Raw genomic sequence first — 14883 nt, forward strand, 5'->3', positions numbered from 1 at the left:
GCTAAAAGGGTCTGTGGGCCAGGTGAGATATTGTGTAGGGGTCTTGTTACTCAGGGACCTAGAAGGAACTGAGGGTCCTGGAAATACTTTGTGCTGCAGACCACATAGTGGGAGAGAGTACTCCAAGGATGGGTTCTCCAGTGCCCCCCTCCTTCATCCCCCTCCACAGAAAAAGATTGAACTATTGCAGTGTTTGATGGTGTCTTGCCATAAAATTCCAATGTCTTCCAATTTTTTTAAAGATTCAGGTAATTTTGCACAGTGTTAACTTGCAGTACTTGCTGCTTGGTAAAAAGAGGGAGAAAAATACAATAGAATGAGTAAGGGAGAAGAGCCTTAAGAAAGGGTCTTAGGAAAGTAATGGCCAAAAAAGATCTTAAATGCATCTCCTGGGAGCTTAACAGGGTTATAAGGATCAGGAAAAATTTCTTTTTGCTGGTTTAATGATTGTTGCCCTGCTGGTCTGTGGAGTTTCGCCTGTATTTGAGGTCTTCTACAAGGTGTTCCTACTGTTGTTTGAAGGAAGTGTTACTGGCCAAGTGTCATCCCTGATATGTTGTCAGGTGCTTGCAAAATGCCTGAATGAAAGCTGGTTTCCCAAAGTGCTGAAGGAGGTGAGAAGCAGCAGGTGGGCTCCTTGTTCAGAGTGCACAGCTCCAGAAAGCTCTGTGGTCCAGAAACGATTTGCTTCTTTGGGGGATAAGAATCATAGCTACCTGCTCTCTAGGCTTTCTGCCTTCAAGTGACTCAACCTGAAATCCAGTCTAGTGATTTCTGTTTGTGACTGCAGAAAGTCCCCAGTCCTTGGAGCTGAGAGCTAAGCGGTGTGGGCTACTGCTCTGAGCCATAGGCACTGCTGTGTGACTGCCTGTCACGCAGGAGTACCTGTTTTATTGAGCTTGCAGGAATGAGCACTTGGCCAACCTCTTACCTCTAATGAGCCAGCATAGGAGTGACTCTGGATCTTTATATTAATCATTAGAGCAAAACAGTGCGCTTGTATTACAGCATAGTTTTAAATTATCACTCACATGACATAGACTCTGTGCAAAGTTCTCTTGAACCCCTGGTCTCCAAATCTGGAGAAATATATTTGATGGCAAAACTGGGTCAAAGAAAGCCCAAATGCTCCCATGTGAGCACATTTCTTCACTTACGACTGCAGCTTGCTGCTCCTTCTACATGTGCCTGTGGGCCTGTGAGAAGAGCCAAGTTAAAATCCTTCCCTATCCTTAAAGTCAAAGCTGTTTGTTAACCCCAGTGCGCTTAGCAAACTGTTTTATAACGCAGCCTTTCAACTAGTGTTACCACAACAGAGGAAGTGGCAAACTGAGGCATAAAAGCAGAAATCAGCACACTGATGGGAGTTCTGGGGGGTGAGGCTCTATATGATAATCCTGGTCCCCAGGCTGGTTTATTGTAAAAATAATTACCTTAATGAAAATGACCTGAGATGAGGCAGAAGCTTTGACTTGAGGGAGAGCTGTTAGTATTACTGGCAGTAGTTCTTTAGAAGCTGTGGTTCTGTCCACAGACAAAGCCAAGGATATAACTGCATCCTACATCCTTGCTTAAGCCCCAATAACATCCTGCTCTTGCAGAAGTGTTTTTTCTGAGAAGAGTCTTGCATAGTGAATAATTGTAAACACTCCATTGTGGTTTTTATTTTGATCCACACTGGTCTTTGATATCTTTTTCTCCAAAGCACATAATAATAGCTTGTCGTGTGAAATTAATTTTTATGTTTACGTCATCATTAAGTAGTGCTTTTCTCACTGGAGTACTCACTGTCAGCAGGATAAAAGATACTATAAAGAGTTAAGAAAAGTAATTGTTGTTTCATCAGATTATGTATTAGTTCAGCTAGGCTAATGCAATATCTAGACAAGCCCTATAATTGGAGATAGTTCGAAACAAGCTTTTAGCTATTCATGTGCTCCAGCTCTTAAGTTAATTTCATATCTAAGCCATTAAGCAAAAAACCTCAAAACCCAGACCCAAACCAACCAATCAACAAAAAAAATAGGCCGTTGTTCATTAAAGACATTTTGAAAATGAGGTTACAGAGACAAGGGTGCATGTGTTCTTTTTCAGAAGCTTGGGACTGATTTTTTCTCATTTTGCAAAATGTGTGCTGGGTCTGAGAAGCCAGTCAGTGATATCTCTTGCAGAGCTGCCTTTTGAGTGCACATGCGTATCAGTTGAAAAATATTCTGAACCACTTGTGCTCCAGTCTATTCTATATTTACTCAACATAGAGGTGTAAGATTTCACCTGGGGGTCTGTAGTAAGGGTCAATGCTTTCTGAGTCATGTTAGGAAGGAAAATGGAGCTTTGAATACAATTTTTGTTGAACTGTTCCTTGCTTCTGACCAGCACAGTTTAAATGCTCAGATGGCATAGAAAGAGGAGAGGGTGGATTAAAGATGCCCACTTCATAGCCCTCTCCAGCTGTTTAGCCCTTATCTGTATAGAAAAGGGGAATGACATGCCAGAGATCCTGCTTTCCTTTTTTTCCTGCTGTTCTTTAGGATGATTCACACCATAGGAGCTACTATAATGAAAATTAACTCTATCCCAGCCAAAACCAGTGCAAAAAACTATGCTGCATTTCTGCAGCTAGTCGTGGCTTGTAAGAGAAAGCCTCTACAGTTCATCATGCACAGAAACATTTAGCCTTCTTTGCTAATGGGATCTTTCTAGGAAAATATGAATGTGAATGAACAAACTAGCGTGACCGAAGTAATCTGCTGACTGCTGGCTCTGATCCCTCTCATTGGTTGTATGTATTAAAGGAAAATGAGCGTAATGTATCTACTTAGTTGTGAGGGGGATTAATTTCTGATGATCAGCTTATGTTCTGAGGTACAGCAATTGAGTGTTTCTGGAACTTGTACAGATGTATTAATCTAAATGTCCAAGAAATTTTTGCCTGCTAATTCTCTGGTTTTGTACCTTACACTGCTTCCTCCATGTAACAGTGCTTTAAAATATGCTTACTCCTTCTGGTGTCAGCAGCACTGTGTATATGTATGCATAACCAGTGCAAATACTTTGCCAGCTACTTAGAGGTTAGCTGCCTTTAACCATTCTGTCATTAAATATCCCTACAGATAAAATATTGCATTTGTCCGTGTTCACTGATGCAGAATAATTTTTACATCAGTCTGACAATTATTTTTATACACTTAAATTTTGTCTTTATGTTCCTTCAGGCTTCAGACTTGATTATCACCCCAGCTACAACTTTCAAGGAAAAACCAGATCCCAGTGGTTTGGTATTTGGAACTGTGTTCACTGATAATATGCTGACAATTGAATGGTCCTTGGCTTCAGGATGGGAGAAACCTTATATTAAGCCGCTTGAGAACCTTTCATTGCATCCAGCCTCCTCATCTCTGCATTATGCCATCGAAGTGAGTACTGAATTGATTTGGAAACTGCTGTTTTGTTTCATTAGCTCTTGAAGCCATAGCTTTGTAATACAAGGACTATTACTGTCTTAAGTTTATTAGTACTGAGTTACATTTTGTTTTCTTAACTGATGTCCTTCCAGAATAATTCCATTATTTACAAGAGAGTCATGTTTATGTTAGTATAACTCAGAACCAACTCTGGCCTGTGGATTCCAGCTCACTTACCTTTCTAGTGTAGTGAAGGTGGTGACACATTAACTTGAGAAAGCATTCTAGTTCGCTGCTGGTGGATTGGTCCAGTTACTGTCTCAGATGTAACTTACTGAAGCACTGGATCAGACTGCATGAGATTCCAAGAGTGGCTTTGATCTGGGGACTGAACATGCACTTTGTGAAAGTTATTTTAAGCCGTTTTAAAGGTTCGTAGCTTGGATTGCAGGACAGATTAGACAGACGCTTGTTTGCAACTCCAAAAAAGTCTGGAGAGCTCTCAGCTAGGTCTGGTGCATTCAGCATATACAAGTGTATTTAAGCAGAGAATAATCAGCAAGGAACTTTGGAAAGGGGAATGTTAAGTTGGAAACCAGCGTGGTTAACAGTTTCCGTGCTTAGCTGCTTACTGTCTAAAGATGCCTTTTGTGTCTCCAGAGCAGCTTTGGCCATACTCACATCTGTGTGAGAGCCACAGTAGGGCACATGCTGAAATGGAAGCCTGCTTCTCCCCCCACTTCTGGGTAGGTGGGAGTGTGCTCACTGAAGTTGCTGGAGTTGCTTGTGCTTCTTTAATGATTTTTTTTTCTTTATATGTTTTTAAACCACTGGTATAAGGGAAGAATCAAGCTTTTCCCTTCTTGCAGTCCCTGAGCTCCTGCCTTCACCATTTTTTGTTATTGCTGTTTTTTCCCCATGTAGTCACCAAGCCTCCAAAGGTCCTATGTCAATTAACAGCAGGCCCCTGTGACCAAGGCTGCAGCTCTTGATCTGCCCAAGAAGTAAGAAACCACGCTGGAGTCCCAAATCTGTATTTCACTCTTAGTAGCATATTACTTTAATGCTCGGCCTCTGGCCCAGTGTGAAATCATTGCTAATCTGAATATGCTCTTATTTTTTTTTCCATTTTTTTTCATTCTTTTACCCTTATTGCATCACGTTTCCTCTAGCCAAGAGGACAGACAGAGGAGAATCTGGTGCCAATGCTGTGGCTCAATGAATACACAGTGGGTATAATAAAAATGATGAATTTGGCATTCCCTCCCCTTTCTCCTTGCCCTCCATGATGCAGTGTGATAGTCTGGATCTGATGAACTCCAGATCCAGCTCCTGTGATGTACACATGTCAGATAATACCATTTGCACACCACTGTAGCAACCAACCATCAAGCAACCACAGCAGTTGCTTTTATTCAAGTTGAGCATTTCTGGAACACATCACTGTCTCCCTTTTTAATAAGTGAAAGGTTTTACTGAGCTCTGGAAGGTTAAAAGTATTTCTTTTTGGAGAAAAAAGATTTAACTTCTTGAGAAGGCTTTGTGTTTCAGTAATGATGTGATTCTTACTTTTCTCAAACCATTGATCAAATCTGAGTAGTAACTTCCCTTCCTCTTCCCTCTCATTAAAAGTCCTGTGAATGTGTTTGGGAGAAGGGTGGGGGGAAACAACTGTTCTGTGACAAGAAAGTAGCTTTACAGAAGTGTGGTCTTAGTAACTGGCCCAAGAAAAATCATACCAAAGTTATCAGACGTGTCACCAGCAATGCCATCCTTTATAAAGATAGAATTTTTTTCTTGTAGCTACAATGTCTATCCTAGGAACAGTTTCTTTCTCAAAACTGCAAACAAAGCTTTTAATAATGTTGGCATTGCTATAGGAGTAAAATAAATTCTGAAGGCAAAATGTTTTGGGTTCTGATTCTGTTTCTTCTACATAGTTGGCATGTAGCCTAAGGAAAATTGCTGGGATTCCTGCAACCCAGCTACAACTCAATTAAAATTTGTCATGTGGAAGGACCTAGCTCTGTCATGGGACTGCACAAAAGATTTCTAAACATTGTATTTCGCTGATCCTTATGGGAAAATGTTGTAGAATTTAATAATAATGAAACCTTGAATATTCTACTAAAATACAGGATTCTGTTTCCCAAGTAAAAAAACTTTATATGTAGACTTCCAACGACATAGAATGTATTTCCAGCCATGTTTTTTTTTTGGAACAGTCAAGAGGAGAAGCCTAGGGGGAGTAACAGCAGTGATGCAGTTAAATTCATAGAACTTAATATTGAAATTTAATTTACAAGGAAATGCTTCAGGAAATAAATTCTAAAAATCTGAACTCTTGTCTGTAGGCATAAGTGATCCTTTAATATTTAATCTAAATAATACCTGTGTATATATTAATGTGAGCTTATATAATAGTTGTGTTTTTTGTTTATAACTATAACTGGAAATGATCAATCTGTAACTGAAAATAACTATGGCCATTTTGTGGGCATATGTTTTTTGCTGTGGTTAGGAGATGCTGTAGAGCACTCTACTGGGAGGGCACTGATGGCATAAAGGTTTCTTGGAAACTGATTGTCAACACCAGTCATCCGGATTCTGCAGTTTTGTAGGATAATTATGACTGATTTGTTTCCTGTAAAGTATAGATAAAATATTTTTATGCATTCTTCCTCTAGTGTAAGGCTGATGCATTGTCTCTCAAGCTAGTTAAACCCCCTTCCACTTTGTAGGGGTACATGGGGGAAATAAGTGACAAAGGTTTTGCTACAACTACAGCAAGAACTGCAACAGAGTTCCCTTGATTATGTTATTCCATGCTTCCTACCGAAATGTGTTTTGGACAGAGCCCTAAAAATGCTTAACATATAATTAAATTCTATAGATCTTTTCTGTAATGGAGAATACTGTTTTGGCACAGCCTTAGGTATAAGTCAGGATGTGAGGGAATAGTTAAGTTAAACACATGCTACAAACTTTAATTGCTGTAACCAAATGATGAAAATAATTGGTTATCTTTAAGTCCCTTGACAGAGAAAGATGTATCTGAAGCATAGGCAGGTTGTCTTTGTAGAATAAACTTCATGATACTACCTCAACAGGAGCCTGTTGCAAGGATTAACTAGTTAGCAGGAAAGTGAAGTTCTATTTCCAAAGGGTGCGTTCTGCTTTTACACTGATCACCATGGGATAACATGTCTCAATTATTATTTGATTTCTTTTCCCTCCTTTTTGGCTTGGTAGTTGTTTGAAGGAATGAAGGCTTACCGAGGAGTAGATGGTAAAATCCGCCTGTTCCGGCCAACCCTCAACATGGACAGGATGGCACGATCAGCAAGACGAGCAACTCTGCCAGTATGTAGCCAAGGCACCTTATTCTCCTTAAGTCAGAGCATATTTTCATTTTCAGAGTGCAATTCTCTGAAACTTTACAGTAACATAACAATTATCAAACACCCTAACTCTTCAATAGTTCAGTTAAACTTTCTCAAGAGATCTTCTGCAGTGAACTGTTTGAAATGCGTTTTTCTTTTCAATCACAACAGTGTTTTGCTTTCTTGGTTGCCTCCCTGCTGCCTCAGATGTACACAGTCTGTTTCTGAGGGATGAATGCTGTTCTGCAGGTATTTGCATGCAGACAGCTAATGAAATTGTTCTGGCGCTAATGTTATTCCTTCTTTCTACTTCAGTTAAGTCCTTCAGCCTCTGAACGCCTTCATTTCTGGTGTCGCTAGCAACTTAACACTGCTTTCAGCAGTTGTATATTGGCCAGTGAATTTCTTCCTGCACTTACTAGTTTTATTACTGTAAGAACTTTGCAGCTTTGTAAAAGTGGGAGACTTGGTGGGCCCCTTGGAGTTATAACCCACAGCACTCTTCTGTGAAAGAGGTGGTGCCATAGCTTGCAGCGTGCCAAAGTGAAGGTGGTGGCTGCACAGAGTTCTCTCGGTGTGCTTTGGAGGCACATTTTTGCTATCACAGGAGGATACTTTGTAGCAGAAGGAGGGCATTCACCATACTGTATAAAAAGGCACAGTGTCAAAGACCGTGGGATCTTAAATTCCATAAGAAATGAACTCAAGGATGATGATGTAGTCCTATGAACCCCTATGGACTGTCACTCTTACATATCGTGATGAAATGTTCCCCTTAGCGTATGGATCTGCAAACAGCACAGAGGCTCCAGGCTGTATTTCTCCATTTTCTTTTCTCCCTTTGCTTTTCCTTCTCAGTCTTTTGACCAGAATGAGCTGTTAGAGTGCATCCGGAAGCTTGTGGAAGTGGAAAAGGAGTGGGTCCCGTACTCAACAACTGCCAGCCTGTATATCCGTCCTACCCTAATTGGAACTGAGGTGTGAAACGTTTTTTTCCCCTTTTAACTTTTGTGTATTTAAGCATGAGGCAAAACCTTCCATTCATAAAGAGAAATACGCAGCAGTCACTAGATAACAGTATTACGGGTCAGAGGCAAATATTTTACGCGTTTTCTTTTGCGTTGGTCGCCTGTAGCTCCGCTTCACAAATTTCTGTTGGCCGCAGCGCCACCTAGTGGGCACATTGATTCAGAGCACAGAAAGTAAACTGGCACAGCTATTCCGAGTGGTAATGGCAACGTTTAGATTTTATCTTTGGTTCCGTATTAAAAGGATAATAACTTGTGGCATGGTAATGTATGCCTTTAAAATACTAATAATCCGGAAAAAATGTGAGGGAACAGAAATTTGCTGTGTAGATTTTTTTGATTTCATCTCATACCTCCATCCTGACCTTAGTGAGGAGATTTTGGAAGATTCTACCCAGTCAGTTAAGATGGGTCTTCTGAGAGTCACTTCTGATGGAACTAAGATCAAGTTCTTGTGTCAGTTTATCCTTGAACCCAGATAAACCTGAGTTTATAAGTGGCTCCTTAGCAACTAGGTATTAGTGTGTACTCTGTGAGTTTCACGTGGGTGTGAGTCAAACCAATAGTATTTATAAAGGGAATTAAGAAACAGGGAATGTATTTTAATTAAACCTTTAAGCGTGGGGGTTTTTTAGCAGTGGCAAGATGGAAACCTATGATGGTAGAACATAGGGTAAGGAAGCTAAAGAATGTATAGTTCCCAACTAGGCAAGTTACTCTTCTGCAATATCCATTATCTTTAAGTAGTTATATATGAGCATTATGCATTTCACATGTGTTTTAGGACTCCGTGAATTTGATGCTTGTACACTAGTTGCAGATTTTCTTTCAGGTGGGAAGGGTCTCCAATCAGTGACTGCAAAGTATTAATATTAAAAATTTAATTTTCCCACGTTGTTTTTGGTTTTGGGAATTCTTTTGCTGTTGAGCTTTGTTTCACGTTAGCCGACATATCTGGCCTTTCTGCTATGTCATATGTTGTTTTTGCTTTGCATGTCCTGCTAATCTTTTATGAATCAGCACAATTAGGAAACCCAGTCAGCACAATCTTTTGAATGATCATGTAAGAATCAGGAAAAATATCAAGCTTTCTTTTAATTAATCTTGTTAGAAGCTTTGCTGAAGGATTAAAGTAGACAGAAATCAAAAGAAACTTTTCAGGACTTGAGGAAGGCTTGTTTGAATTTTCTAGTAGTTCCATATGACGCTATGACTTTCCCTCCCACTTCCCAGTTTAGCTTCATGTGCTTTGTGCAGCCTTTTCATTAGACCTTTGGTCTTAAAGATTTAAGTTCAATAACTTTTTTTCAGTGGAGACCTAATCTTAGACACCAAAGATGAGCTTGTTCTTTTTACAAGGCTGGTTTCTCTGAGTGGAGACAAGATATTAACCCATTCAGTTGCGTAGAAGATCCCAAGAATCATGGGCAACCAGCTGTACGTAGCCCTGCTTGAGCAGGGGCAGTGGGCAAAGTGATCTCCAGTGGTGCCTTCCAACCTTAACCATTCTGCGGTTCTGTGGTCAGTCCTGAGCTTTAATTGTATAGTTAAACCGAGTCTCCTACCACAGGATTCAGACTTTGCCCGGTGCCAGACTTTTCGCCTCCGCCTTTAAGTATTGATGGTGATGACATGAAGTGTGGGAAGCCATCTCTCAGGGAGGGTGTGTGTGTGTGAAGTGACACATCCCAGGTTATTTCCTGTGCTATGGTGTGAACCATTTCCAGCAGGCAAACCATCTTAGCTTGTCACACAGCCGTTCACAGAGCCAGAACTCAACTCTGCCACTGCCAGTTCTAAGTGCCATTGGCTAATTCTCATCACTAGTGCAGCTGACAGTGGTTCCTCCACTGTTGTTATTGCTAGCAGTGGTCCTTGCCACTCCTCCTCCCAGAAGGCTTTGCAGGCTTCTGCTGTGATTAATTCATGTACTTACTCAGTGTCTTGTTAAGCTAATTTCTGAATTCTCAAAATCTTGAAACTGTTTGAGAAGATTACAATAATATATAGGTAAATTCAACAGCTGTAAGTGAATGGTGACAATATGGGTTGTTATGTTCCTTGAATAGCGGGAAAGTTATATAAATATTTTCTTTTCATTGCAGCACTTTGCATTGTTCTGGTAAAAGCACTCTCATGCTGCAGTTCTGAAACTAGTGTTTCAAAAGCTAATTGTGCAGCATCCGGGGTTTGGAGTGAAGTATATACCAGTAACTTTTGTTTTGTTTACATTCCTTATTTTCAGCCATCCCTTGGAGTGAAGAAGCCAACTAAAGCCCTACTGTATGTCATACTGAGCCCTGTGGGCCCTTACTTTTCAAGTGGAAGCTTTAATCCAATATCCTTATGGGCAGATCCAAAATATGTAAGAGCCTGGAAAGGAGGAACAGGGGACTGCAAACTAGGAGGGTAAGAAAACATGATTTTGCATCTTATACATAGCTCACAGAAGAGATTTGTTTTTAAGTGAAGTATCTAATCTAGCAGTAGAGGTATTAAATGTAGCAGTTAAACAATGTACTATAACAATTTCTAAATTGTACTTTGCAAATATATTTATGCAATGTTGCAGCATCTTAAGCTGAGGAGCTGAACCCAAAAGGTGTCCATGAAATACTTCGCCTGTTCCCCTTGCAGAAGTTGACACTAAAGATATCACTTCTTCGACGCATCGTTCAGTATAGCAGCCTGCTGCCAACAGGGCAGTGGGCAGCACTGACTGCTGACCTCCTTCCTTGGCAGACTGTCTTGACAAGCCGTCTGCAGTTAGCTAGGGGGGTGTGGGTGTGTAAGGGAAAGCATGAGACAATTATCTGCATTGACTTCAACACAGTCTGGCAGTTTTCTGCTGAACTAAGCCCAAGCACAAGTTAGGTAGAGACATAATTCTTAATGTCCAAGTACTTGACTTGGGTGAAGTTGCTTAGGACTTGACTGGAGCAAGCAACTTGGATCTGGCTAAATAAATGACTCAATTATACATCCTTGTTCTTTGGTTTAAATGAAGCTTATTGTCTCTACCTGGGAGTTTTTTCTAGGCAGGAAGTTAGTAGTTGTCAAGTGGTGCTCAACTGAACAAGTAAAATAATCAAAGGGCAAGAAAACGGCTTTCCTTCGTTCAGTCTGATGTTCTGAGACCTTTACTCTTCTTTTTTTTTTTTTTTTTTTGTGTGTGTGGAGTTTTTGCTAAGTTTTAGAAATATATTAATTGTTTCCTGTGCATCCTTCATACATCATCTGTGAAAAAAGGAATAGTCCGGAGTCACTACTGACTTGGTTTGTGCCCAGGGGTGAGAACTCCAACTCCAGTGTGGCCAGCACTTTGGAGCTGCTGACTTTGGGTCTTCATGGTTGTTTTAACATTGGAAGCAAAGGGTTTCCCCTCCCTCCTCAAAGCATCTACAAAGTAAACATATTATTCAGTCAGGTTCACTCTGTAGGCAGCATTTTAGGGAAAAATTGCTCCTCAAGGGTGTGGAATTCATCAAGGCCCATCTGCAGCTCCTGAAGCTACTAGTTCTGTGAATATCTTTCACTATAAAAGAAACAGCTCGCCTTTGGTGATTTTTGTGTTCCAAGAGGTTCATCTGACTTATATGACCCATCTGTTCATCTGACATATATGAGATGAGGTGGATGGGTTTATTTTGCTTTTTTTAAAAGCATGAGCTGGATAGGAATTGTTGCTCTCTCCAGGATGCCAACTGCTAAATAAAGATAAAAGCTTTCATAAGGTGTCTAATTGCAATGATTAGAATGTCCAGAAAACAGAACAAGAGATAATTTGAAGACAATTTGCATGGATACATTTGAGCTGTTGATGCTGTTCAGCCCTTCAAAGTTTTTGGATTGTAGATACAAATGATGTAGTAAAATGCTAGTAGAGTACTTCCAATGAAATATTCCAGGGATAAGCAATGACTGTGCAGAGAACTTGCTTGTGAGGTAGATGTGCACAAAACCTCGCATAGAAATCAGAAAATACCTAAGCAGATATTCATAACTGTTTGATATTTCTTTTTGTTTCTGAAGGAATTATGGTTCTTCTATTTATGCCCAGCAAGAAGCCCTGGAGTTAGGCTGTCAGCAGGTTTTGTGGCTCTATGGAGAAGATCACCAAATAACTGAAGTTGGAACAATGAATCTGTTTCTCTACTGGATAAATGAAGATGGAGGTATAGTAACACAGAACATGAAAATTTTAACAGAGTAGGCAGCTGGGACTGTAATCCACAAAATGATTATTAGAGTGCAGATCATAAGCTTTTTAATGAAGATTATGTAACAAAGGAAATGCCTGTTCTTTTCTGAAAACTCGTAAGTGACAGTTAGACCATTGTGAAAGAGGAGATTCTGGAGCAGTTGTCAGTACTGCCTACTGATAATATACGAAACTGCTGGGCCAGTCCACGTGCTCATAAGGGTATGGTCTAGCCATGCACAAGGTCACACTACAGGTTTGGCGTCAACTCTAGCAGCATGCTTGGTCTTGAAGGAGGTGTTGGGTCAGAAACAATGCAGACATACTGAAAACACCTTATGGCTGTGTAACTCTTCAAACTTTGTGGCTTTGGGCATGTGTGGTTCCCATCATCACTTTCTGGCAAGTCAAGTGTTCCTGAAGCATAGTCAAAAGTATTTCTGCATCCAGCCGATGAAGAACGCTGCTCTTTCTTTGAAGAATTTGAAGTTCTGTCCAGTGGAGGCAGAGAGAAACATGTCAGTCAGCATTCTGCATCACTAATGCTCAAATGATGCTTTGAAGGTATACCATTGTTCTTGAAACCATTTTTACCTCTTTATACCCATAGTCATCTCTGAGCAGTGTACATTCTGATGGGAAAACTGTCTAGTTAATGAGCAGCCAACTGCTTAGGTATCTCAAAAATGTTCACTGGGCATGCAAGTATTCAGTGCTTGAGAAGTAATAGCTACACTTGAGAACTGGTTCAGAAGACTGCATGGCTGAGTCCTTAAAGGATTGAGCCAGCGTATAGGCAAGTGGAATTAAAGGACACCTTCTGACTTCTGTGAGTGCTGGCCCTCCATGAAAATGTAGCATTATTGAACTTCTGCATGGCAGCAGATGCAGGTTTCAGACTCCGGTTTCATCATAGTGCTGTGGGTACCCTTGAAAATTGACATTTTTCTGACAGTGCTTAGCTGCAGTACAGAGGCAATATTCTGTGGGGACAGCAGTGTTGTTTGCATAACGTAGGGTAATGGGAATCCTGACTCCCATCTCCAGTTTTGTTATCTGTTCTTCTGCAAAATCTTTGCCTCTTTTATAAGAGGGGTGACACTCTCTCAGTGTTGAATGAGTCTGTGCAGTCTTGTGAATGAAACTATAAATATGGGAAATCTTGTTGTTATAGCAGCAGTAGATTTGCCAGTGTAGCTAGATGGTCAAATTCATGCGTTGTATAACTTCACCGGAGAGACACAAAAATAGATTTTGGCTCATTCTGCCCAGGGAAAGGACACTGAAGCTGGGGGACATAATTAGAATTCAATGTTCTCATTGTACTTAAACCAGGAATATGCTGGAATTATCCAGCTGCAGCACCGTACTGTTCCAAAGATCTGCCAGTCACTGTGTTACCAGTGCATTACTGAATAGTACTATTGTGAGGTGGCCGTAGCAAACAACTTGTAATTCATGCTACCCAAGCTAACTGTATACTAGCAAACCTGCCATTTCACATGACATGGTCATTAGCATCTTGGAGCACTTTGCTATCTCCTGGTGTGTTGATTAATGCTTAATTTATGATATCTTTGGTTGAGAATCACTCTTGCTGCCAATGTGTGTCATCCCATACCTGCCTACGGCTTTACATTGTAATTTAAAAAGTGTTTGCCATTACTGTCGCTTCACAAAGGATACTTACTTAGGCTGTGGTTTTGTTTTGTTATGCAAATTCTGCAGCTGAGAGAGGGAGCTAACATAAAAACAGTGAGGCAGAAATTGCAGGTCTTCATGAAGAAGAAGCAGCCCTTTGTGTGTTCAGAGGTCACTTCGGAGTAGTCCGAACTGCTCTCCTTGGTTTATAACAAATCAAAGACTCAGCCCAGCAAAGCCTAGCTAAAGGACATCTATGCTTCCCATGAGAGCAGGCTTTTCTTGCAAGCCTTTGCTGCTGATTTTCAGTTATAGCATTAGTGACTAAACATGACACATTGTCTTGGGCAGCAGGAGGAGCCTGGAAAAATGTTTTGGTTGTAACATCGAGGAAGGAGTAGGGGAGGAAACTACTCAATTTCTGGTAAAGTAACATGACATGCTCTATGCTGCTTTTATATGCCCCTGCTGCTGTGGCTGAGGCTTAGAATATGCCCAAATCTGGATCTCTGCTGTTGCATGAATACAGGAGTGTTGTATTTCATTCATCAAATACTGTTTACAGTTTATGTTCACAAAGTGAAAATTTTGGTCACCAGTCCCTTCCACTTGCCTCTTCAGAGCACATAACAGTCCCAAGAAGCTGTTAACATTGAAACTAGTTTCCTTCAAGAATGTCTGTTCTGCTGCCTAGAATATAGGCTTGACTTTATGGAAAACCTTAAAATTTAAACATATGTCCAGCCTGAAGGTGGCTAACTATGAAATCTGTGTGCACTTTCGAAAGCTCAGTTTCTTCAGAATAATTTGAAGCCATCTCAGTTCTACTTGTAGCTTTAATGTTGAGGCATTGTGGATAGCATTCAGGCATCACCTAGTATTTTTTCCTGTTATTTAAATGGGAATTAATAGTGCCCACTTCAAAATACCTTACATAAATTAAAAAAATAATTATGTTAAAAGATTCTCTGGAACAGTCAGGTTAAATAACAGGCAAGTTTGCTTAACATTCTGTAGGTGGAGGATTATTTGAGCTGCAGAAGTGTCTTGTACAAGTAGACTACTAAGAAAATAAGGATTGTACCTTCTGCTCTAATAGAAAGCCATAGCAATAGCAAGGAGGGGAGAGCAGCAAATGAATGAGGAGGCAGACAAAGAGAAGGAAGGGAAAGAAACTGAGGAAAGTAAATTGACAGAGACACAAAGACAGAGTGATTGCATGAGGG

The 14883-nt window shown here is 40.4% G+C and overlaps 1 protein-coding gene across 4 annotated transcripts in view; it reads left to right on the top strand.

Annotated features, from left to right (window-relative positions):
• BCAT1 (branched chain amino acid transaminase 1) overlaps nucleotides 1-14883 on the top strand; it is a 67183-nt gene that overhangs the window by 31379 nt on the left and 20921 nt on the right. For 3 of the 4 annotated variants that reach the window (XM_027790499.2, XM_055808339.1, XM_027790501.2), the window contains exons 3-8: nucleotides 3216-3416; nucleotides 4577-4633; nucleotides 6657-6767; nucleotides 7646-7765; nucleotides 10061-10224; nucleotides 11848-11990. In XM_027790499.2, the coding sequence (XP_027646300.1) occupies nucleotides 3216-3416; nucleotides 4577-4633; nucleotides 6657-6767; nucleotides 7646-7765; nucleotides 10061-10224; nucleotides 11848-11990 (796 nt within the window). The remainder of the gene's footprint in view (nucleotides 1-3215; nucleotides 3417-4576; nucleotides 4634-6656; nucleotides 6768-7645; nucleotides 7766-10060; nucleotides 10225-11847; nucleotides 11991-14883) is intronic. The other variant, XM_027790500.2, reaches the window with a different exon arrangement.

This window comes from Falco peregrinus, chromosome 6 (genome assembly GCF_023634155.1).
Source record: "Falco peregrinus isolate bFalPer1 chromosome 6, bFalPer1.pri, whole genome shotgun sequence".
NCBI lineage: Eukaryota > Metazoa > Chordata > Aves > Falconiformes > Falconidae > Falco > Falco peregrinus.